A 25922-nucleotide genomic window follows, 5' to 3' on the forward strand; every position below is an offset into this window, starting at 1 on the left:
TGTGTATACAGAGATAGGACTGCCTCCTCCATACAGCTATCAGTGATTGACAGCCTTTCCTCCATGACTGTGTATACAGAGATAGATGTATGAAGGAGGCAGTCCTATCAGTGACTGACAGCCTTCCCTCTATGACTTTGTACAGGGAGTGCAGAATTATTAGGCAAGTTGTATTTTGAAGATTAATTTTATTATTGAACAACAACCATGTTCTCAATGAACCCAAAAAACTCATTAATATCAAAGCTGAATATTTTTGGAAGTAGTTTTTAGTTTGTTTTTAGTTTTAGCTATTTTAGGGGGATATCTGTGTGTGCAGGTGACTATTACTGTGCATAATTATTAGGCAACTTAACAAAAAACAAATATATACCCATTTCAATTATTTATTTTTACCAGTGAAACCAATATAACATCTCAACATTCACAAATATACATTTCTGACATTCAAAAACAAAACAAAAACAAATCAGTGACCAATATAGCCACCTTTCTTTGCAAGGACACTCAAAAGCCTGCCATACATGGATTCTGTCAGTGTTTTGATCTGTTCACCATCAACATTGCGTGCAGCAGCAACCACAGCCTCCCAGACACTGTTCAGAGAGGTGTACTGTTTTCCCTCCTTGTAAATCTCACATTTGATGATGGACCACAGGTTCTCAATGGGGTTCAGATCAGGTGAACAAGGAGGCCACGTCATTAGATTTTCTTCTTTTATACCCTTTCTTGCCAGCCACGCTGTGGAGTACTTGGACGCGTGTGATGGAGCATTGTCCTGCATGAAAATCATGTTTTTCTTGAAGGATGCAGACTTCTTCCTGTACCACTGCTTGAAGAAGGTGTCTTCCAGAAACTGGCAGTAGGACTGGGAGTTGAGCTTGACTCCATCCTCAACCCGAAAAGGCCCCACAAGCTCATCTTTGATGATACCAGCCCAAACCAGTACTCCACCTCCACCTTGCTGGCGTCTGAGTCGGACTGGAGCTCTCTGCCCTTTACCAATCCAGCCACGGGCCCATCCATCTGGCCCATCAAGACTCACTCTCATTTCATTAGTCCATAAAACCTTAGAAAAATCAGTCTTGAGATATTTCTTGGCCCAGTCTTGACGTTTCAGCTTGTGTGTCTTGTTCAGTGGTGGTCGTCTTTCAGCCTTTCTTACCTTGGCCATGTCTCTGAGTATTGCACACCTTGTGCTTTTGGGCACTCCAGTGATGTTGCAGCTCTGAAATATGGCCAAACTGGTGGCAAGTGGAATCTTGGCAGCTGCACGCTTGACTTTTCTCAGTTCATGGGCAGTTATTTTGCGCCTTGGTTTTTCCACACGCTTCTTGCGACCCTGTTGACTATTTTGAATGAAACGCTTGATTGTTCGATGATCACGCTTCAGAAGCTTTGCAATTTTAAGAGTGCTGCATCCCTCTGCAAGATATCTCACTATTTTTGACTTTTCTGAGCCTGTCAAGTCCTTCTTTTGACCCATTTTGCCAATTATGCACACCTGATATAGGGTGTTGATGTCATTAGACCACACCCCTTCTCATTACAGAGATGCACATCACCTAATATGCTTAATTGGTAGTAGGCTTTCGAGCCTATACAGCTTTGAGTAAGACAACATGCATAAAGAGGAGGATGTGGTCAAAATACTCATTTGCCTAATAATTCTGCACTCCCTGTATACAGAGATAGCTGTATGGAGGATAAGGTCCTATCAGTGATTGACAGATTCCCCCTTATGACTGTGTATACAGAGAGAGCTGTATGGAGGAGGCGGTCCTATCAGTGATTGACAGCCTTCCCTCTATGACTGTGTATACAAAGAGATAGATGTATGGAGGAGGCAGTCCTATCAGTGATTGACAGCCTTCCCTCTTTGACTGTGTATACACAGATAGCTGTATGGAGGAGGCAGTCCTATCAGTGATTGACAGCATTCCCTCTATGACTGTGTATACAGAGAGAGCTGTATGGAGGAGGCGTCCTATCATTGATAGCCTTCCCTCTATGACTGTGTATACAGAGAGAGCTGTATGGAGGAGGCGGTCCTATCAGTGATTGACAGCCTTCCCTCTATGACTGTGTATACAGAGATAGCTGTATGGAGGAGGCGGTCCTATCAGTGATTGACAGCCTTCCCTCTATGACTGTGTATACAGAGAGAGCTGTATGGAGGAGGCGGTCCTATCATTGATAGCCTTCCCTCTATGACTGTGTATACAGAGATAGATGTATGAAGGAGGCGGTCCTATCAGTGACTGACAGCCTTCCCTCTATGACTGTGTATACAGAGAGAGTTGTATGGAGGAGGCGGTCCTATCAGTGATTGACAGCCTTTCCTCTATGACTGTGTATACAGAGAGAGCTGTATGGAGGAGGTGGTCCTATCAGTGACTGACAGCCTTCCCTCTATGACTGTGTATACACAGATAGCTGTATGGAGGAGGCGGTCCTATCAGTGATTGACAGCCTTTCCTCTATGACTGTGTATACAGAGATAGACATATGGAGTAGGCGGTCCTATCAGTGAATGACAGCCTTCCCTCTATGACTGTGTATACAGAGAGAGCTGTATGGAGGAGGCGGTCCTATCAGTGATTGACAGCCTTCCCTCTATGACTGTGAATACACAGATGTATGGAGGAGGCGGTCCTATCAGTGATTGACAGCCTTCCCTCTATGACTGTGTATACACAGATAGCTGTATGGAGGAGGCGGTCCTATCAGTGATTGACAGCTTCCCCCTATGACTGTGTATACAGAGAGAGCTGTATGGAGGGGGCGGTCCTATCAGTGATTGACAGCTTCCCCCTTATGACTGTGTATACAGAGATAGACATATGGAGTAGGCGGTCCTATCAGTGAATGACAGCCTTCCCTCTATGACTGTGTATACAGAGAGAGCTGTATGGAGGAGGCGGTCCTATCAGTGATTGACAGCTTCCCCCTATGACTGTGTATACAGAGAGAGCTGTATGGAGGGGGCGGTCCTATCAGTGATTGACAGCTTCCCCCTTATGACTGTGTATACAGAGATAGACATATGGAGGAGGTGGTCCTATCAGTGATTGACAGCCTTCCCTCTATGACTGTGTATACAGAGAGAGCTGTATGGAGGAGGCGGTCCTATCAGTGACTGACAGCCTTCCCTCTATGACTGTGTATACAGAGAGAGCTGTATGGAGGGGGCGGTCCTATCAGTGATTGGCAGCCTTCCCTCTATGACTGTGTATACACAGATAGCTGTATGGAGGAGGCGGTCCTATCAGTGATTGGCAGCCTTCCCTCTATGACTGTGTATACACAGATAGCTGTATGGAGGAGGCGGTCCTATCAGTGATTGACAGCTTCCCCCTATGACTGTGTATACAGAGAGAGCTGTATGGAGGAGGCGGTCCTATCAGTGATTGACAGCCTTCCCTCAATGACTGTATATACAGAGATAGCTGTATGGAGGAGGCGGTCCTATCAGTGATTGGCAGCCTTCCCTCTAGGACTGTGTATACACAGATAGCTGTATGGAGGAGGCGGCCCTATCAGTGATTGGCAGCCTTCCCTCTATGACTGTGTATACACAGATAGCTGTATGGAGGAGGCGGTCCTATCAGTGATTGACAGCTTCCCCCTATGACTGTGTATACAGAGAGAGCTGTATGGAGGGGCGGTCCTATCAGTGATTGACAGCTTCCCCCTTATGACTGTGTATACAGACATAGCTGTCAATCACTGATAGAACATCCCCTTGACCAAAGCCAAAAATCTGCAGAAATGTAAATGAATGAAATACAAGTTATACTGAATCTTTTCCCACAAAACTGTCTGCTCAGCTCCTCCTGCTCTATAACGTGCTGCCTGCCGATTATTTCGCATTTTCATAGTGACGGTTTCCTTCATGAAAAGTTTCTCTTCTCCTTTGTAAAGAAGTTGCAGAAAGTGGGGTCATAAGAACGTCATCAGCCCGCCATGCTCAGTTACATCTTTGATTCCATTACTGTATGTGATTGCCCAGTTGCCTGTATCATTCCAGTACTGCAGGTGCTCATGTGATTGCCCAATTTTCCAAGAAACTTCTCATTGACGATATTACTTTCTTCACGGAATCCAATCTACTGCCTGTCCTGAAAGGATCATTCCTATTTGTGTGTCGTCAGATGTACCAAACATGTGAAGGTCTCCAAGTGTTAGCTCCTTACCAATTGCATGGATGCATTGCAGGAGCCTGGAGAAAGGTAACATGCATATTCTCCATCATGTCTTTCTCCCACAAGCAGGACACTATATTTTTATATTTGCATTGCTGGTAGGTATTTCAGTAATTGACCACCCAGAATAGTCTAAAATTGGTAACTATGAGTAGCGCTGGGAATTATGACTTCAGCTGCCAGCTCGGTAGTGGTAGGTACTAGGCATGGCACTAGCAGAGGTATAAGATAGCTTTAAAATGTACACTCTGTTACTGGCTACTGGTCATGCCCATGTGGCTATTAATTCAGAATTCCCTAATAGGGTATATAAATATGGGTTTTCTAAACATGACCGCTCATTTAAAGGGGTTGGTTGTCTGGTTTGAACCAGAAACAGGCAACCGTGGGACATGCTATACAACAATAAAAGCAGCATAAGCCCCCTATTAGACTCAATACCATTGGGTTACCTGACCGTAGCGATGACCTCATGTGACCACTGTAGTCAGTCCCTGGCTTCAGCGGTGTAAACTATACAACCCCTTTAATGAAGTTATGTCATTCCCAAGGGACAACACACAGACAAATACTGATCTACATAGCAAAGTCCCCTGTCCTCAGATTGACATCTCCTTGCACTTTAACCCTTACCATCCTGACAAATGGATCTTGGTTAATTGGTTGAGCATTTGGTTTCCACATGCTATGGCCCAGATTTACTAATGTGTCTGCACCAAAAATCGATCTAAAAAGTGGCACAATTTGGCGCACGTAGGGCTCCTCAGGAAAGGGGCAGGTCTACGATGCACCATTTTGTGCCAAAACTGTTCCACGATTCTGGAGTAAAAATCTGTCCCAAAGTAAGCCAACCAATAGTTGGTACAGAGTCAGAGAAAATGGTCTATTATTATTATTTACGGTATTTTAAAGCACCATTAATTCCATGACGCTGTACATCCAGCCGGGGTTACACAAATATAAAAATACAAGAAACAAGAAACTATTAACAGACTGGTACAGAGGGGTAGAAGATCCTGCCCACAAGAGCTTACAATCTGTAAGGGAAGGGGAGAACACAGTAGGTGAGGTATAGGCTGCTCATGTGGCTACAGCATGCTCATTGCAGATGGTAGGCTTTCCTGAAGAGGTGGGTTTTCAGGTTACTCTTGAAGGTTTGGATGTTAGGGGAGAGTCTGATGTGTTGGGGTACTGAGTTCCAGAGTAGGGGAGAGGCACGTGACAAATCTTGTAGTCGATTGTGTGAGGAACAGATGAGGGAACTAAGGAGGGGGTCCTGTGGGGATCTGAGATGCACCACATTTATCATCCAGCCTGAGCTCCTGTGATAGATCTGGTGCAGGTCTAGGCAGCCTGTCTAAGCTTATGCCCTCTGTAGGGTTAGTAAATCTGGGCCTATATGTTTTCTACCATATTGCAATATCCCAGTTTCTGTGCTGCATACAATACCCATTAAAGAGCTTGCTTCTTCGGTCTCTTCTGTTAGCCAGTAACACTCCCCAATACTCTACTACTTTTATATGTCCACAGACCGTTTTAATTTCCGAAAGGACTCCAACCCCTGTCGCAGGAGCCGTGTCTCTTTCCGAGAGTCAGGATTCCCAGGGGATGTAAGTATATGTTCCAATGTAAGCACCGCACCCACTAACAAGTTACCGAAACATGGGAGAAGACAGCAATGTGAGGGTCCAGTGAATGAATGGACTATGGCACATAGGGGGAGATTTATCAAACTGGTGTAAAGTAGAACTGGCTTAGTTGCCCATAGCAACCAATCAGATTTCACCTGCCATTTTTCACAGCTGCTTTGGAAAATGAAAGGAGTTGGTTGCTATGGGCAACTAAGCCAGTTCTACTTTACACCAGTTTGATAAATGACCCCATAGTCTCCAATTCTCCAAGTTAAGATGAAGGGTTAAAGGACTTGACCCCTTCAGTCTACTGATCGGTAGATAAATAGTTGTGAACCAGCACTTTTGAATAAGTGAAATTTTTAGACAAAAAAAAAAGCTAAGAACACCATTAGTCCCCCTTCAGACGACTGTATGGCCGCCGGACCTGTATTGTGGACTGCATACAGCAGGTCTGCAATACACGCGTGCCGCGGTGCTGACCCAATAACTTGAATGGGTCTGTGAGCCGCAAGATACAGTAAAAGATAGGACATATCCTATCTTTTGCAGTGAGAAGGCATGGATCAGAAGCCCACAGAAACACTCGGAAGCCCTTCTGTGGGCCTAAGGGTCCGTGGCTTTGCACTGCAAAAGACATGTCCTTTTGCTGTATCCTATCCTTTGCTGTATCTTGCGTACTGTGGACCCATTCAAGTCAATGGGTCTGTACTGCAGCACAGAGTTCACATGACCGCTATCCTTGTATGGCAGACTGCTATTTGCGGCCCTCAACATGGGCATGGCAGCCATACGATCGTGTGAATGGTGACTAACCAGTCAGTTTAGAAATCCTATAAGATGTTTTGTAGGATGTATACACAGATGTACTCTACGGGCTCATGCACACAAACTTTTTTTAACGCATCTGATCCACATTGTATTTATTTATTTATTTTTTTAATACTTTTTATTTAGAAAACCATAAAATTGTAACAATGCATAATTAAACAATGACATTCTCCATTGTCCTCTCTCTTTCTTATCCCTCCCCAACCCATCCAAACCAACCTTACCCTCCCTCCCTAGCGACGCATCTCTATAATAAGAAAAGTAATAAAACTACTAATAATAATAAAAATGGGCAATGTGGGGGGGATCAAGAGAAAAACTACCACTTCCACAACGCCCATATCCTGGACCTTTTTATCCTCAGAATGTCTCTGGTTAAATAAGACCCTCTCCTATCTCTTAACCTTATTCACGAGGTATAGCCACTCCTTGCAGTTTGGAGTATTTTTTTTAAATCCAGACGCTATAGAGAGTCTAGCTAAAAACATAATTCTAATCAAAAGGATCTTTTTATACTTAGTAAATCACCCAATATCCAGCATTCAGACGGAAGTGCTATCCTTAATTTTTGAGTGATGAACTTATGAATTATACCCCAATAGGCTTTCAAGTCTGGACATAGCCAAACCATGTGCAAAAAGTCCATCATCTATGAATCACACCGTGGACAAGTCGCAGACTCTCGTGGACCACATTTATTAAGCCATATCGGCGTGATATATGCTCTGTGTAAAATATTAAACTGTACTAATATATGATTCAACAATGGAGATTTTTTTTTACATTAACAATTGCTGAACGTATCTGAAAATACCTAAACCAACTTAAATTATTCCTAATTTGTGCTAAACAAGAAAAGGGAAGTAGGGTATCTCTCCATTTCTCACCGCCTGTGAAACGTACACAATATTATTTTTTTGCCCAAACTGATCTCCCGCTAATTTATCAAAACCCCGTAAATAAAAATTCTTCCAAAGAGGAGTGCACAAAAGGAAGCCCCTAATCCCCAACCATCTTCTAGTGGTGGTCCAAGATCTAGAAAATAGCTTTCCAGTCCCGCTATACTCTTGTTCAACATCGATTAATCTGATCCACATTTTATGCGGGTTGGATGCAGACCCATTCACTTCAATGGGGTCGCAAAAGATGTAGACAGCACTCAATGTGCTGTCCACATCTGTACGTCCATTCCGTGGCACTTGCAAAAGAGTAGAACGTGTCCTATTCTTGTCCATTTTATGGACAAGGATAGGACTGTTCTGTAGAGGGCAGGGCGTTCCATTCTGCTAAATGCGGAACACATGCTGCCAGTATCTGTATTTTGAGGACTGCAAAACAGGCCTTGGTCGTGTACATGAACCCTCCAGGTGAGCTGCTGTAACACCTATCGCCTTGCCTTTTAATCGGGATGGGATCCAATCCTGTTCTCTGATGAATACGTACATAAGGCTCCTGCACTGATCTGTAATACCGCTCTAGAAGCACTAGAGCGTGTTTTTTGTTCGGTTTTGTGATTCTGATGCTCCTTTTTGTGCCTTAGAATGCTTTGGGAGGAATCTTTACTGGACAGTTTGTTAAACTTTGCCTCTACTCCAAGGGGGCTTCTCCTTCTCCAACAAACTGGAGCCATCAATGAATCCATACATTATATGTTTGGCAGATTTACAAAAAAACTACAGGTAGGTTGACAGTAAAGTGGTAGAATTAAAGGGAACTGCTTTAGAAATATCAATTTATAATACTAGAAAAAGTGGGGAAAAAAGTTTATAAATGGCTTTCTTCTTTGCCCTCTCACCAGTTTTTTAGGCTTGTATATCGGGATGTGGCGTAACACCAAATCACCATTTATGACTAGATGTGGATGGTGATTTCACACAACTTCCTATGATAAAACACAGCCTGAGGAAAGGCAAATCTTTTCAGGAGTGCTTTGTAAATCTAGCTGGTATCAGTTATGTAACTTCAAAGGGACACTGTCAGCAGTTTTGACCATGCTAAACTGCTGACAGTACTAGGCAGGGGCTGGGGTGAGCAGTACAAATATACCTTCTGTGGGACTTTTATTATCAAGAGTAATAAGAATGTGAACTATGAAGTGCTGTCTGCATTGACTGCTTCACAGCCCCACCCTCTGCTCTGTAGTGGTCTGTTGGATGCTTTCTGGCAGCGGCTAGTTCCCCTCTCACTATTGAGAATACATGCATGCCCAATCAAGCATGCGTATGTAAGGGCTCATTTACACGACCGTATGAATGGGTCTGCATCCATTGCGGACCTATTCATTTCAATGGGGCCACAAAAGATGTGGACAGCACACCGTGTACTGTACGCACCTGTAGTTCCGTAGGCCCCGCAAAAAAGATAGAGCATTTCCTATTCTTATCCGCAATTGTGGACAAGAATAGGCATTTCTTTTATAGTTCCGGCCTTGTGTGGTCCACAAATTACGGGACGCACACGGGCCGGTATCCGTGTTTTGTGGATCTGCAAATTGCGGACCACAAAACACTTCGGTCGTGTGAATGTAGCCGAAGGGAGGGTTGGAATGAATAGCTTTTGATTAGTTTGACAGCTATTGTTTGTAATGATGAGATCGTGCTTACAGCAACCTATCAGTACAAGCAGAGCTGCAGTGAGGACAGGATAGCAGGTGACCTCACACTCATATCACACATTATAGGCTGTAGTTTCTAGTCCTATAAGTGCCCTTATGCGCAGGCTAAGGCTGCTTTCACACTAGCGTTCGGTATTCCGTTCGTGAGCTCCGTTTGAAGGAGCTCACGAGCGGACCCGAACGCAGCCGTCCACCCCTGATGCAGTCTGAATGGAGGCGGATCCGCTCAGACTGCATCAGTCTGGTGGCGTTCAGCCTCCGCTCCGCTCGCCTCCGCACGGACAGGCGGACAGCTGAACGCTGCTTGCAGCGTTCGGGTGTCCGCCTGGCCGTGCGGAGGCGTGCGGATCCGTCCAGACTTACAATGTAAGTCAATGGGGACGGATCCGTTTGAAGATGCCACAATGTGGCTCAATCTTCAAGCGGATCCGTCCCCCATTGACTTTACATTGAAAGTCTGGACGGATCCGTCCCAGGCTATTTCCACACTTAGCTTTTTTTTGCTAAAATAATGCAGACGGATCCGTACTGAACGGAGCCTCCGTCTGCATTATTATGGGCGGATCCGTTCTGAACGGATCCGCCCGAACGCTAGTGTGAAAGTAGCCTTAGGCTACTTTCACACTAGCGTTCGATCGGATCCGTTCTGAACGGATCCGATCATATTAATGCAGACGGTGGCTCCGTTCAGAACGGATCCGTCTGCATTATAACTTAGAAAATTTTTCTAAGTGTGAAAGCAGCCTGAGCGGATCCGTTCAGACTTTACATTGAAAGTCAATGGGGGACGGATCCGCTTGAAGATTGAGCCATATGGTGTCATCTTCAAGCGGATCCGTCCCCATTGACTTACATTGTAAGTCTGAACGGATCCGCTCGCCTCCGCACGGCCAGGCGGACACCCGAACGCTGCTTGCAGCGTTCAGGTGTCCGCTCACTGAGCGGAGCGGAGCCTGAGCGCTGGCAGACGGATGCATTCTCAGTGGATCCGCCTCCACTCAGAATGCATTAGGGCCAGACGGCTGCGTTCAGGGCCGCTTGTGAGCCTCTTCAAACGGAGCTCACGAGCGGACACCTGAACGCAGGTGTGAAAGGAGCCTTAAAATGTTATCTGCTATCTGATTTAAGTGTGTATGGCACTTTAATATCAAATAACCAGCGCTTTTTTTTTTTAATAGGTAAACAGAAGTGAAAAATTTGGCTATGGGGTTTTGGTTACACAGGTAGCCACAACAGCCCCTGGTGCAGTAGCCCTCCAAAAATCTGGTAATATTTGTATAAACTGATTGGTTTCTTTATCATTATAACTTTGTTGTTGAGTATCTTTTATTTGCCCACCCCACAAAAACAAAGACAAACTTATTCAGCATGTCCTCTAAAATGTTGTGATTGTGCAGGTGCCATGGCTGAAAGTACAAAGTAAAAGCAAACACAATGCAACAGTTCTCAGCAATCAGAATATATGAACTGTGCTATAGTCAATATATAAAACTAATATGAGGTACTTGGCAAATAATTTTGATCAAAATCATTTGTGCCCATCCACCATGGCAAGGTGACCCCTTTCTGGAAAGGAACCTACTCTATATGATACTTCTCTCTGTGCCAACTGGCCTCAAATTAATTTCGGGAGAACAGACTCCCCAGATATACTGAATCTACTGTATATGACCCCTCTCTTTGTGCCAGCAGGGCCTCAAATGAATGCAGGGACAGAGAGTTCCAGCTCCATATACTGCACTAATTAAAAACAGCCTGTGGAAAAATTGTAGTTTACCCTTGAGGTTTGTTTTTGGGTCAATGGTCTGGCAATTTTCTACAATGGACCTCAGTTGCACACCTATGCAGCGCGAGTTTGCACAAAAAAAAATCTAGGCATGAGAAAAAAAAAGCCAGGTGCTGAAACATAGTATACGAGCAAAAACGCCTCAACAAACATTGATCAAATACTGTGTTTTTTTGGCCTCCAAAACCCGTCAGAATAAACTATGTGTGAAGGGACCCTTACACAGTATTAATGTTTAACGCTATGACTGTGTAAAGAGAAGCAAGCAATATGGAGCTCTATGTAATAAAAAATGTAGCTTAGCCAATCCATCGAGTATACAGAACCCCGTCCTTCCTGTTTAAAATTGGGGTCAGAGTGGATGCCTCCTGCCCACGGTGTGGGTGGGGAACTGCGTCTCTAATACACATGTTTTGGAAGTGCGATGAGCTCTCGAGCTTCTGGGCAGGGGTGATAAAAAGTATTAAAGATGCATACCGAATTGAAGTGCCGGTTAGTCCTGCCTACTGGGGGTGGTGAACATTGCGAGTCATGAGGTGCATCTTGGGGTTCAATACCTATTATTCCAGGCCCGGAAGCTAATAGCTTTGTACTGGATTCGTCCACAGCCTCCCTCGGTAGCTGAATTCCTTAATAAGATGAATGATATACTCCGTCTTAAACGGGGGGTGTATGTAAAGAGGAAGAGTGAAGCCAAATTTGCAGCAATATGGGATAAGTGGCTCTCTGCGGGGGCCAAGTCCTCCTCCTCTAGGCCTGCCTAGACTTCCCTTGTGTTGGTGGGGGCAGGCCGGGCTGAGTGACTGGACAGCCGTATTTGCGTAGGAGCTGGATATGACAGGAATCGAATCGGGTTGAACTGAAAAGTGATTCGGGAGCCCTGACTGAGTGGTTAGGTAGGGTTATGTACAGGCCCTACATACAAAGGATGGATATGATTTTACTGACTGTCAAATGATATGCATGATGAGGTGTGATACTTTTGTTACAAATGGCGGACCGTCTCTTGGGGGGGGGGGCTTACTTAATGGCTCTGTTTGTGAGTTCTATGACTTACTACATTACTATTTGTAAAGAAGGAGTCTTTATTGTTTGTACAATTTTAAAAAAGCTTAGCCACTGAGTTATTCAATAAACTGTATCTGTATAGCGCCACCTGCTGTTTGCTCTGTTTCATCCTTCAACTGCCTCCTGAGCTGTGATAGGGAGAGCATGGACACAGCCCCTTAGCTGTGATAGGGAGAGCTGAGACACGCCCCCTTAGCTGCAATAGAAAAGACACTCCCCTTGAGCGCTCAGCTTGATCTAAATCCAGCAGAGCAATGACTGGGGAGATCTCTGGATCCATATGAGGTACAGGGCTGGTTCTAGCTTTTTTCGAAAGAGGTTGTCATGTACTATGTGATCTCTCATTTTCATTTTTTACATTAGTAATGGGAAAACGCCTTTAACTCCTTTCTGCTCACTGACATACTTTTACGACACACAATGCTGGTAGTTAATGCTCTGTGCCATAATAGTATGTTTTGGCAAAGCCGCGGTCTAAGGAGCTGGGCATGTGCCATTGCTTGCGGGTGCTGGCCGTACTGGGCAGCACAGTGGCTCACTGGCTAGCACTTGTGCCTTGCCGCACTGGAGTCATGGGTTCAAATCCGATCATGGAGTTTGTATGTTCTACCTGTGTTTGGGCGGGTTTCTTCCAGGTACACTGGTTTTTCCCCACACTTCAAAGATATATTCATGTCTATAAAGCCCAAGCAAGTAAAATAAAGGAAATAAATATTATACAGCAGGCTCTCAGCTCAAGCTGCCAGGATAACTCCGATCCTGGCAGTTTAACTCCTCAGGTGTGGTCAGCAGTGTTTGCAGCATCTGAACAGTTAGACAGAGGGAGGGGCTCCCTCTGTCCTCCAATCAGCACCCTGCTAATGCAATTGCAGGGTGGCGAGTACTTGGCATGGCAGCCAGGAGCCTTCTGAAGGGCCCCAGGTCTGTCATATCCTAGTCGCTTTTACATCCTGCCTCTGGCAGAAGGACTATACATTGTAAAGTGGACTACAAATGTGAAACAAAGTTGTAATAAAGTTAACAAAAAGTAGTAATAACTCTCATTTCAATAAAGAGATTATTAAAAAAAAAAAAAGTCAAAAATAATAAAATTACAGGATGTGCTGACTAACTTTCTTTGGTTTTTGTAGTATGCATTTGGAGGTTTGGCTGTCTCCATTTTGGGTTTGTGCAGTCCTAGGAAACCCATCTTTTTTCCTAAAGAAAATGGCAAAAAACGCACGAGAAACTGTAAATTATTTTCAATGTTTCTTGCAGGCTTCATCCAGGCTTTTGTCTCTGAGTTGTGGGCTGCTCTTGAATGTGGAAGGGATGATGTCAGGGTTATTCATCCTAAACCCACCCCTGTGGATCCTATAGACAGGAGCTGCCAGAAGGTAAATGTGCATTTTAAGAAGACATAACTAACTGAAATTCATAAATAAGTTTTTCTGTTTCCTCCTTGCTAATTATCAACAGCATAAGTGAGGGAAGCTGTTTCCAAATACAACTGACAAGGCTACAGGGTCTGTTACTTTACTTTGTGTTGGCACCACCAGGGGGAGCAGTCTGTATAATGCTGTGTACGTCTCCTATATTTTACATATATGTGTGGTGTACATGTCTTCATCTAGAGGCTGACAATATGAACTTTTAATCTGCTAGATTCTGCTCTCTCAACTTTAGTTTAAAGGGGTTGTCTCATCTTGGTGGCATCTCACTAGGATATGCCACCAATGTCAGATAGGCACAGGCCACTCCTCTGGGACCCGCACCTATCTCTAGAATAGAGCTCCAAAAGTGAACAAGAGAGCGCGGCGCATGTGTGGCTGTCCTCCATTTATTTCTATGGGAGTGCCGATAATAGACGAGCACTGGCTCTGCTATTTCTACAGCTCCACAGAAGTGAATGGAGGAGTGGCCATGCTTGAAAGGTGGGCTCTACATTCATTTCCATGGGACTTCAGAAAATGGCCAAGAGCGCTGATCGGCGATTTTCAGCACTCCCATAGAAATGAATAGAGAGCAGCTGCGCATGCACAGTGCGCTCTGCTTTACTTTGGGCGCTTAGTTCTAAAGCTAACTTCTGATTCAACATAAAAAATAAAATTCACGTTAGCTGGAGAATAAAGAGAACACTTACCCTCCTTTTAATTTTTTTAGCTGCAGATCCGTCAATTCCCGGGCTTTTCTTCTGCCATCCAAGATGGCCGCTCCACTTCTTGGACTACCTGATGCATACTGTGCATTTGGTAACCCAAGACCATTTCTGCTTCCCTTGGATTGGCCAGCTCTGCTTCCTTTGGATATGTAGGAAGTGTCTTGGACTACCGATGCAGGTAGTCTAAGAAGCTGTGTGGCCATCTTGGGTGGCAGAAGAGGAGCCTGAGAATTAGCAGACCTGCAACTAAAGAGTGAAAGTAATGCTGCAGAAAACAAACTGACCAGCTGGAAGACCAAGATTAGAAGACTGCTCCCTAGATGTGTTCATATGATTTAACTTTGTTGTGTTAGTCGGTATGAATACAGCAGATCTCCTGGTGACTGCACAGACACTGAGCCAATGTGATCACTATGACATACATGGGCTTTGTCAAGATTGACATGCATATGATAGGATTTTAGTGTCTGGTTGGTGAGAGTGCATCTGATGGGACCCATACCGATCATGAGAAAATGGAGAGACCATTGAACAAGTGCACTACCACTCCAATGGCATGTGCACCCCCACTGATCAGACACTGACTTATGTCCTGCCTAGTTCTACATCATATATATGTGCGCCATGTGTTAAGCAGTTAATCATGTAACACATACAGAGTTTATAATTTTCTGAATTTCTCCCAATTTAGTCATTTCTGGCCTTGACGAACCTACTTTCCTCCTACCACGCAGTTTATGAGCTTCTAGGAAAGCAACATTTGCCATCAAAAGACGAGTACTCCCTTCGTGAAGTCCCTTCATCCTTTGTTGTAAGTAACAGTAATTTGTAGAAGTGTCCATTTATCAATATCCACTGTGATCATTATTGGAAAATCTGGAATCTCCATAGACATCTTGCACTATTCTATTATGTTTTGGACTTGAACTACAGACCTGCTATAAGATAAACTATACATTTTTTTTCTTCTTCAAGGATATATTTGATCGGCTTGTCATTGTAAATTCAGTCGCTAAAATGAATTCATTATTTAACTATGACCAGTCACACATTTTTGGATTAAGGTAAGAGAAAATCTTGTTATGAACCTGCTTTTCTGTGTGTCTGGCAGTAATCATAGGGTACCATACATTGCGGATTTATGTGTTTTTAAAGGAAATGCTTCACCAGACAGGTTTCTTTAAAGGGGTTGGTCCATGAACAAGGTTTATCACCTATCCACAGGCTAGGTTATAAATGTACAATGATTGGGAGTCCAATTCATGGGACCATCACCCAGACCACGAATATGGTTGTGTGCGTGCTCCCTGCTTCATTCATTTTCTGTGGAGCTGATGCAATATGTATAAGTACAGTGCTTGGCTATCTTCAGCTCTCTGTCAGTTCATAGACCGTGAATGGGGCAGTACTGCGCATGCACGACCACCACTCTATTTGAACTGGGAACTCAGAACCCCTGGTCTTATGATTGTGGAGGTTGCAGCAGTCGATAATTTAGGACATCTACCATATTTCCCCCCCTATAAGACGCACCAGCCTATAAGATACACCTAGGTTTTAGAGGAGGACAATAGGGGAAAAAAATTTTTTTCATTAAACCTCAGATCAGACCAGCAATCAGTTCCCCAATGTCAATCAGACCTCAGCTCACAGCCCCAGTCAGACCCCCAGTGTTAATAAGACCCTTAATCAGACCTCAGATCAGACCCACAATCACACCCCAAAGTGAATGACCCCCAATCAGACCTCAGATAAGAACCCCAATATAAATAAGACCCCTATACCTCATGTCAGCCCCCAGCGACCACATATTATATGCCCCTCAGCAGCCTTGTATCACACAAGATAAATCCACTTGCCTATCCTGCTCCAGCCCCCGCTGCTCCTCACCTCCAGCGCTTTTCTTTTTCTTGCAATTGGCTGTGCTGTGACCCGATGCGCACAGTGTGAGGTCACAGAGCGCCGTCACGCAGTGCGCACTTACAGCACAGCCAATGGCAGAGGACCAGAAAGCGGTGAGTACAAAGCCTGGGGAGCGCTGCATTCACCACTTCCCGGTCCTCCGGTACTAAGGAGCGCTTCCTAAATGGAAGCGCTCATTCGTATTCGCTCCATAAGATGCAGTGACATTCCCCCCCCCCCCCTTTTGGGGGGAAGGGGGGGACTGCGTCTTATGGGGCAAAAAATACGGTATTCCATTTTCTAGCAATAGTAAGATTCTGGCTGCTTTTGCACTCCCTACAGACATTCCCCCTTCCCTGGAAGGTGACGGCTCACACAGGAGCAATGTAGGACATCAGGATTTACCTGTTGGGTGATTGGTTCTGCCAGGCTTAGGAATTACAGGAATATATGTATTGGTGTCATGCTATGAAACGTATATTATGTTGTAATGGCTATAAAAAAAAAAATCTGACAGTGTGTATAATAATTTGGTATTTTTTTTCCCCATTTTCAGATTATTAAATGTCTTGTGCTGTAATCTGGATACTCTGTTACTTCTGGAGTCCCAGTACAAAGTATGCGAGATGCTTTTTAATACGCAAAGGGAAAACTCCACAGACTCCTCCACAGGTTCACAGTAAGTGGCAGGAATACATTCATGTTAAAGAGGACCTCTCACTGCTCCTGACATGTCTATTTTTATAGCTCCATGCATTTCCCATGTAATAACAATTCTGGAGCATCTATTCTTATGACTATGTTGTGCCATTCCTGTTATTATTTCTACTAGAAGTTATGAATGAATCGCTATTAGCCTTCAGTAAGGGTACAGAGGGGCGGTAACTAGAGATGAGCGAACTTCTGTTTTAAGTTCGGCGTCTAAAGTTCGGGTTCGGGTTAGCGGAGAATCCCGATATGGAACCGGATATGGATTCCGACTTCCGTTGTGGTCCGTGGTAGCGGAATCAATAGTGGCCGATTATTGATTCCGCTACCACGGACCACAACGGAAGTCGGAATCCATATCCGGTTCCATATCGGGATTCTCCGCTAACCTGCACCCGAACTTTAGACGCCGAACTTAAAACAGAAGTTCGCTCATCTCTAGCGGTAACCAGTTGGGGGTCTGTCCCTGCACAGGCTGACTCTATCCAATCAGTGCTGCCATTGTCAGACTGTGCAGCTACACCCCCCAAACTGGTTACCTCCCCTCCGTACCCTTACTGCAGACTGCTAGCAATTCATTCATAGCTTCTAATAGAAATAACCCAGGAATGGCACAACATACAGACATAAGAACAGATGCCCCAGAATTGTTATTACGTGGGGAATGCATGAAGCTATTAAAACAGACATGTCAGGAGCGATGACAAGGTTCTCTTTAAAGAGGCCCTGTCACCTCTCCTGACATGTCTGCTTTACTAAAGAATTTAAACGATTCTGGATCAACTTGTCTTATAACGCTCTATTGCTCAGTGAAATAATAAACTAGTATCAACAGCCGAGGAATGGGACAACTCTGTTTTATGAAAAAGATGTACCAGAATTGTTATGACATGGGGAAGTAGTTACTAAAACAGACCTCTCAGGAGAGGTGACAGGTCTTCTGTAAATAACATATGAAGGCATGTTTCGTAAATGAAAGGGTCGTCTCATCAAGACAACTTCTTTCTCCAAAGATATTGGCCTGGTGATCTACTGATCACTGGTGGTCCAGGTTCTGAAACGGTGTCAGCTGTTTACTAAGGAAAGTTGTGGATAACCATATATTCGAAATGGACACTAACTTGGGCTAGTTTGCCAGCATGAGAGCTGCTAACACTAGGGAATCCCAAGCAGGACTCCCCTATCAATGAGACATATGCCTAAATAGGACAAATAGAAAGCGATTGTCTCACTAAAGAAAATGCTGCTGAATGTTGGTTAAAATAATAAAACGGACAATATTCACCAGTTCAATCCCCTGTTGTTCCAGTACCAATGCTCCAGGGGTCCCCCAAAAGTCCCTATTTACATTGCAGAAGTGATGGCGTGTTTCTGGAGGAGGAGTATGTGATTCTTGCTGGAGACAGTAATCTGTCCCTGTGATTGTGATAGTGAGGACATGGCTGCATGTGACCGGACTAGTGAACGATGTAGGGCTGTTATGTCAGAAATGTTAAATATGGGAAAACCTGTTTTAGTAAAAAGTATACTTAAGGGGGTCATTAACACGGTTTTCCTGGCAGAGTTGGCATGGATTTTACTTAAAAAACCCATAGTTTTCAGTGGGTGGCTGCGCTGCTATTCAAGTGGCCATGGTTTATTGGCGTGACCTTGCCAAGAAAGGATATGTCTTTTTTAGGCACAGCCGCGACCATCAAGCACGGCCTCTATTGAAAACAATGGGGTCGGATTCCACGTTGTTGCCCAGCTACTTTTATTTACTGGTAATGTTTGCATGCATTGCAGGAATATCATTATAGATGGTCTTTCTGTGGAGAGGAACCATATTCTGGTGAGGATGAATGTAATTGGAGGACCACATGAGCGCATTTTACCTCCTCGAATAATGCTTCAGGTGATGATTTAATCTTTTCTACATTTGAGTTGCTGCTAAATACTTTGTCTATTAACATGGCAAGTCAGGAAATGTAAAAGGGATTTAAAGAGATTTGAAGTCATCTTTAAATATGAAATAAAAATTAAAACTAGGCACTATGTTTACCTATAACTGGAAAAAACCTCTGAGATTACTAATAAATCGCTCATAGAATTTACCATATTTTTCCGACTAGGATTCAGAGAAGGAAAAAAAGAAAAAAAATATTTACCATCAGACCTCAGATTAGACCCCAAAATCATACCCCCCAACATCCATCACCCTCAGATCAGACCCCCTAGCCCCGATCAGACTCAGATCAGACCGCCAATCGGCCTCAGATCACACCCCCCAGCCCTGATTAGACTCCGATCAGATCCTCAATCGGCCTCAGACTGGACCCTATTAGCCTCAGATGTGACCCCCATCAGACATTAACTTGATTAAAATCTTCCATAATTCGTACCTCTCACTCCCGTCTTCAAGATATTTCTCGAGCTGCACCTACTTTCTGGAATGCTCTGCCCCAGAATATCAGGTCAATTCCCAACTTCTCCACCTTCAAACGTCCCTTAAAAACACATCTTTTCAGGCCGGCTTCTTAAAGAGGACCTTTCATCAGTTTAGCCCTAGTCTAATTATGGTCTTACCATATAGGGCGGTCCCCACTGATGCCATGGCACTTTTTTTTTTTTCCCCCAAAGACACCCCTAACCACACCCCACCCTGTTTGTCCGCTCTTGGCCCTGTTGATTTTGGCACCTTAAATTATAATGAGCAGTTTCGCTGGGGGCGGTTCTCTTCTTCCTGGCTGTCAGCGCATCCAATCAGAGCGCACTGCTCTTAGCTAGGCAGGAGCTCAAAGTGCCATGGCATCAGTGGGGGCCGCCCTATAAGGTAAGACCATAATTAGACTAGGGCTAAACTGATGAAAGGTCCTCTTTAAACTGGCTGTTCCCTTAGTAACCCCCCCCCCCCCCCCAACTCCCCAGAACTTAACTCGATCTTCTAACAGTCCCACACCCGAAGCAGATCGGCCTACACCACTGCTTTTAGTACAAAAATGGCTTGACTACTACACATCACAATCAACTACCTTTTGTGTCCCGCTCACTTCCACTGAAGGTCTTCTTATGTAAGGTTTTTAGTAGAAAGTGCAATATGTTATTTGATTATATATTATTTCTTACTTCTGCGGTTGAGGGATAGACCACTGCTGCTTTTGGATACTGTGCCTATGCAGGAACCAATACTGCCATAGCACTGCACAAAACCGACTGTAATTACTATATTCATGTTCATAGTACTTTGAAATGTGTGTTAGTAACCAGCCCTGTTTTTTTTTGTACAGAGTAACGATCCATATCCTTGGCCAATGTTTTCATCCTATCCCTTACCAAAGTACTACATACCAGAAGTAATTCGAACTGAGGATCCTAAACAAGGTGAATAGTGTGTCAAACTGGAGAGATGTCACTATAAAAAATTCACAGAATTTAAAGCAGTTTTGTACAGATGAAAAATGGTGTAAAGTTAGGTTTTATACTATGATACATTTTGCCGCTGAATGCCGGGGGTAGGAGGGCGTAGTAAGCAACAGCAGGAGTCGCGTCTATACGAGGACAAGCATGCTTCCATAGAACTCAATGTAAGTAGGCTCTTCACTGCAGCTACTCCCAAGGATGAGGTTACAGTCAGTATTACTGCTCTTCACTAACTAGACTTTTTAGACGCTCTCAGTAAGTATATTATAAAATGTGAGCACTTAGGGGCTCATTTATGAAGGGACTTGCCTCCAACGTATGTCACTTTATAGGCATATGGTGGCATCTGTCACCCATAGCCTCCCATGTAAAGAAAAATATATACCATACAGTACACCTTTTTCTACTGGATGACTTTGGATAGAATAGCGTAGTTGTTTCTGCTATTCTTTACAGCAAAAAAATAAAAAGATGTACTTACTGATGTGTACCAGCAATATGAAGGATCAAAGGATAAAGTGTAAGTGAACCCTAACTTACTGCCTGTGCCTTTTATTCTTCTAGACCATGAACTCTTGAGGTTTCTTTCATCTGGAAGCACAGACCAAAAAGTTACTTGGTTAGACAATTGTAAAAGACTATTCTGTAAAACGATTAAAACCAGGCCTGGAGTGTTAAGAGGACCCGGTGAGTGCTGTGTGTTTTATTATATATATTTATATACCGTAGATCTTGGCAGAATGCTCATCCTAATCCCCTCTATTAATTTGCCTGCTGGGTGGGGGAAGGGAAATGAGCCCCCAATAGACACGTCAAATGCAAAGGGATTAAACTTTTATGGTATGATGACAAAACCTCAGACTTGTCACAGGCCCCATTCAGCATTCCGTGCCAAAAAGCCACCAGCAGCAGTGCTAAATCTTGCCCCCTGTTGTCAACAGGAGACCGCACTGCACTTTGTGCGTCCGCAGTTTATAACCACGATCTTGCCAAGAAAGGACATGTCCTTTTTTGGTATAGTGTCAGGATGGATGCTGCTGGAAACCATAGTGCGTGTCCGCTCGAGGTTTAGCTCCATTTAATGGGATTACACCATGAGCTGGTCTGTGGCATTCACATTGTAAAACCATGGTAGAATATCCCCTGGCTTCTGCTCTGGTTTGGGAATGCTGCACACAATAGGGGAGACTTATCAAAACTAGTGTAATGGAAAACTGGCTTAGTAATCTATAGCAGCCAATCAGATTTTACCTTTCATTTTCCTAAGGAGCTCTGAAAAATAAAAGGTGGAATCTGATTGGTTGCTGTGGGCAACTAAGCCAGTTTTCTTTTACACCAGTTTTAATAAGTCTCCACCATTGCCTTTGTAAAATCCACTGCCACATATTCAGCATGTCTTTCAGTTCCCTTGTTTCATGTCATAGATAGCACCAGTGCTCATACACTTAATATACTGGTAATAGAGCTTGGACTGTAATATTACATAGGTAGGGATTAAGGAGAGCATGGACTATGATATTACATAGTAAGTAGAGACTAAGGAGAGCATGGACAATGATATTACATAGTCGGTAGGGACTAAGGAGAGCGTGGACTATAATATAACATAGTCTGTAGGGACTAATGAGAGAGTGGAATATGATATTACATAGTAGGCAGGGACTAAGGAGAGAGTGGACTATGATATTACATAGTAGGCAGGGACTAAGGAGAGAGTGGACTATGATATTACATAGTAGGCAGGGACTAAGGAGAGAGTGGACTATGATATTACATAGTAGGCAGGGACTAAGGAGAGAGTGGACTATGATATTACATAGTAGGCAGGGACTAAGGAGAGAGTGGACTATGATATTACATAGTAGGCAGGGACTAAGGAGAGAGTGGACTATGATATTACATAGTAGGCAGGGACTAAGGAGAGCGTGGACTATAATATTACTTAGTAGGCAGGGACTAAGGAGAGAGTGGACTATAATATAACATAGTCTGTAGGGACTAAGGAGATCGTGGACTATGATATTACATAGTAGGCAGGGACTAAGGAGAGCGTAGACTATGATATTACATAGTAGGCAGGGACTAAGGAGAGTGTGGACTATAATATTACTTAGTAGGCAGGGACTAAGGAGAGCGTGGACTATGATATTACATAGTAGGCACGGAATAAAAAGAGCGTGGACTATGATATTACATAGTAGGCAGGGACTAAGGAGAGCGTGGACTATGATATTACATAGTAGGCACGGACTAAGCTGAGAGTGGACTATGATATTACATAGTAGGCCGGGACTAAGGAGAGAGTGGACTATGATATTACATAGTAGGCACGGACTAAAGAGAGCGTGGACTATGATATTACATAGTAGGCAGGGACTAAGGAGAGCATGGACTATGATATTACATAGTAGGCACGGACTAAGCAGAGAGTGGACTATGATATTACATAGTAGGCACAGACTAAGCAGAGAGTGGACTATGATATTACATAGTAGGCAGGGACTAAAGAGAGAGTGGACTATGATATTACATAGTAGGCAGGGACTAAGCAGAGAGTGGACTATATGATATTACATAGTAGGCCGGGACTAAGAGAGTGGACTATAATAGTTCCTACCTACTGTGTAATAAGGATAGCGTGGGCATTTATATGTCATCACATGTTGTACTGTACTGTTAATAAACACTTGTATTTCTTTTGCTTCTTGTAGTATATGGAGAATTATTAGAGAAGTTCATATCTCACGTTTATGACATTCCATCCCACTGTGTATTTGAACGTTCTGAATATAAAGGTACGTTGATTTGTTTATTTCTTGAGGTTTTAGTCTTTATAAACTGTTACTTTGTAGCATATCCTCAGTGTCGGGGACATTTTCCATGTCGGTAAATGTAAAATACACTACACGAGTGGGAGATGCAGGCGCTTAGTTTGCACAATACCATAATTTTCATAAATCTTCCGCACAATATATACACATCTTCAACTAAAGGGGCTATAATGTGATGATTCTTACGTTTTCTCTAATAAAATCAACATTAAAAATGTATCAGATAAAATACTATGTGAGTACGACATAAACCATACTGGCAGTTCACAACAACTGCAGCATGGCCACAAGATCATGGTTCTAAGCCTATGTTCACATAACTTTTTTCTCCCATGGTTAACATACACACACATGTATATGTTAAACGGATGCTGTACGGTGGTATCCATCACCATAGGGTTCTGTTGAAAAAAAAAAACTGTATCTGTGTAGCATTTTTTTTTTTTTTTTTTTCTGGACTCTGCTATGTAGTATACTTTGCTTTTGCATTCTCTTTAACTGCAATGTATGAATTGGATTTCTAATATAATTTAGATTTTTTTTAAATCCAGATTCACATTTACCAAATGAAAGTCTTACTCCATCCCAGCAACTGGGCGTAAAGATTGTTATCAGGTAAAGTATCTGTACATTTTATGGAAAATGTAGGTTCCTGATGCCTTTTGAGAATGTATGGCACTCGGCATTAAAGGGGCTGTCTACTCATTACTTGTTAGATGGATCTCTTGACAATGGCTTCTCAAAAAGTGTCCTCTTGCTGGGACCTCCAGTGATCAGCTCTAGATTGTTGGAAATCTACCAGTAAGGGTTCAATTTCCCTGCAGCTCATTTAAATCAATAGGTTGTCTTTATAATGTAGGATAGGTCAGGTTCTTTAGACTGAGAGATGCCTTTGTAACCATTCTTCACTCTGACCATGAGATGAAGATCCTGAATAGAGCACCCCCATCTGTAACTCAGAATTTCCTCAAGGGGTATATGGGATCATCCCCTCTTCTACTGGAGGTGAAAACTTGGTCAGGACTCTACCCCCTAAAGGAACAACTTTTAGCAATGAGGCAGTGGATGAATGGCCCAAGGGTCACTGAAAGGGTTTAGGCAGAAACCCCTCTGTCCTGTGTGGGGGGCCTGGTGTGATCCTTGCTATGGGGCACTTACTTCTCTATGTACGCCACTGGGTATATGATAATGGGTTTTATCAATTGGACAGCTCATTGTTGTCTAAAGGCGTGTGCTATAGGGCTAGATGAGAACTGAAGGCAGCATTAGGTGGAAGCTGGGGCAGATAGTTTTACTTTTATACGACTGCCCTATTGGTGGTCATTTTAAGGAACCATAGGTAGGTGCATGTCCTTGAGGTGTAGCACAGAGCACAAAATGTCCATCAAGACAGAAACTGTCGGGAGGTACAAACAGCTGCACAAAATGTGGGAGAATGAATGGAAAAATTTATGATTTTATATGATTGTCCACCTGGTGGTCATTTTGACCATGGTTGTATTCAGTCTGTTTCCTATTCAGGACCATGTTGAATTTTTGTAAAGTGCAGAATTAAAACCTCTCTTTACCTGGGTAGTTATTCCTCACCTTCTAGGTGAACCTCCATCCCATGTGGGAGAAGGAAATTGCCTACTTCTCTGGGTGCCTACGTGTATTGCACTTTTTAGGTCACTGATTTTCCTATTTCTGTCTATTTTTATGTTTGGATCCCTGTACATTTGTAATGCTCTCTTTTTTTCATCTTTCTTCTGTTTGCCCAGGTATGGTAGACACCTAGGTGTTCTGACAGGTAGCAAAGAGCAAGATCTTACTCGGGTACTTCAACGGTGTGAAACTTTCCTTCAACAGCAGCAAGTATCTGTCAGTTCTCCGTTACGTATCCTTTTGATTCAGTAATATATTGGAGAGTGCTGAACCTAAGTTTGTAAAAAAAATAAATGTGATTAATTCCACAGCCCAAAATGAGAAATGTGTAAGTGTGCCAGTACCCCCTCTGGTGCAGTCCAAGCTTAGTTTATGCCTGGCAACCTAGTTGCTGGTAATACTCTGCCGTAATGTTTCCAATGAGGTTGTCAGACGGTATGGCCATAGCAACCACTCCGTCTCAGATTACTTTTGGTGTGTAGGCTCTGAGAAATCCAAAGAGGAAGAGTCAGGACAGGATGTAGAATACATCAAATATACATAGAAGTTGTGAATATGTGCTTAATATTTTTTTTAAGGAATTGTCCCGTTAAAGGGGTTTTCTGGTTTCACAAAAACAAATATAACACCAGCCTTCAACCTTACTGCGTTACATAAGTCAGATGATGAAGTTCTGGGTGCATTTTGACTCCTCCAGAGCAGTTGCGATCTGTGACCTGCACCTTGTATTTACATCCCAGCGCAAGAATCATGGGGACTGTTTGTGGAACCAGGTCTCTGCCTCTCAATAAGTGTATAGGAAGGAGCTGCCCCATAGAAGTGAATGGGATGCACCGATGCAATGTCGACGACGAGCAGGTAAACAATGAAGGGAAGGCTGCACGGGAGCGTGGCCTTCTTTTCAACCAGCTGTGCAGATATTGATGGCCTATCCTGAGGATAGGTCATCAATATTAAAATCCCGGAACATACCCTGTAAAGGTGACATGGTTCCCTTCTACACAAACAACGAGTATAAACCCTCTTGTTTAGTGATAGTGCTTGTCCAATTCTATTTTATTTTTATTTTATTTTTTTCTTAAAGAGGACCTGTCCCCTCTCCGGACATTTCTGTTTTAGTAATGACTTGCATTCCGCCTGTAATACCCTTTTTGGAACATCTA

At 43.5% G+C, this 25922-nt stretch overlaps 1 protein-coding gene across 2 annotated transcripts in view; it reads left to right on the forward strand.

Annotated features, from left to right (window-relative positions):
- TBC1D32 (TBC1 domain family member 32) overlaps window positions 1-25922 on the forward strand; it is a 64618-nt gene that overhangs the window by 31283 nt on the left and 7413 nt on the right. For both annotated transcript variants that reach the window (XM_044287281.1, XM_044287282.1), the window contains exons 17-30: window positions 4031-4232; window positions 5736-5815; window positions 8208-8346; window positions 10460-10547; window positions 13393-13511; window positions 14967-15086; window positions 15251-15339; window positions 16734-16856; window positions 18671-18779; window positions 20152-20245; window positions 20849-20971; window positions 22996-23079; window positions 23667-23730; window positions 24876-24991. In XM_044287281.1, the coding sequence (XP_044143216.1) occupies window positions 4031-4232; window positions 5736-5815; window positions 8208-8346; window positions 10460-10547; window positions 13393-13511; window positions 14967-15086; window positions 15251-15339; window positions 16734-16856; window positions 18671-18779; window positions 20152-20245; window positions 20849-20971; window positions 22996-23079; window positions 23667-23730; window positions 24876-24991 (1550 nt within the window). The remainder of the gene's footprint in view (window positions 1-4030; window positions 4233-5735; window positions 5816-8207; window positions 8347-10459; window positions 10548-13392; window positions 13512-14966; window positions 15087-15250; window positions 15340-16733; window positions 16857-18670; window positions 18780-20151; window positions 20246-20848; window positions 20972-22995; window positions 23080-23666; window positions 23731-24875; window positions 24992-25922) is intronic.

Source organism: Bufo gargarizans, chromosome 3, assembly GCF_014858855.1.
Source record: "Bufo gargarizans isolate SCDJY-AF-19 chromosome 3, ASM1485885v1, whole genome shotgun sequence".
Lineage (NCBI taxonomy): Eukaryota > Metazoa > Chordata > Amphibia > Anura > Bufonidae > Bufo > Bufo gargarizans.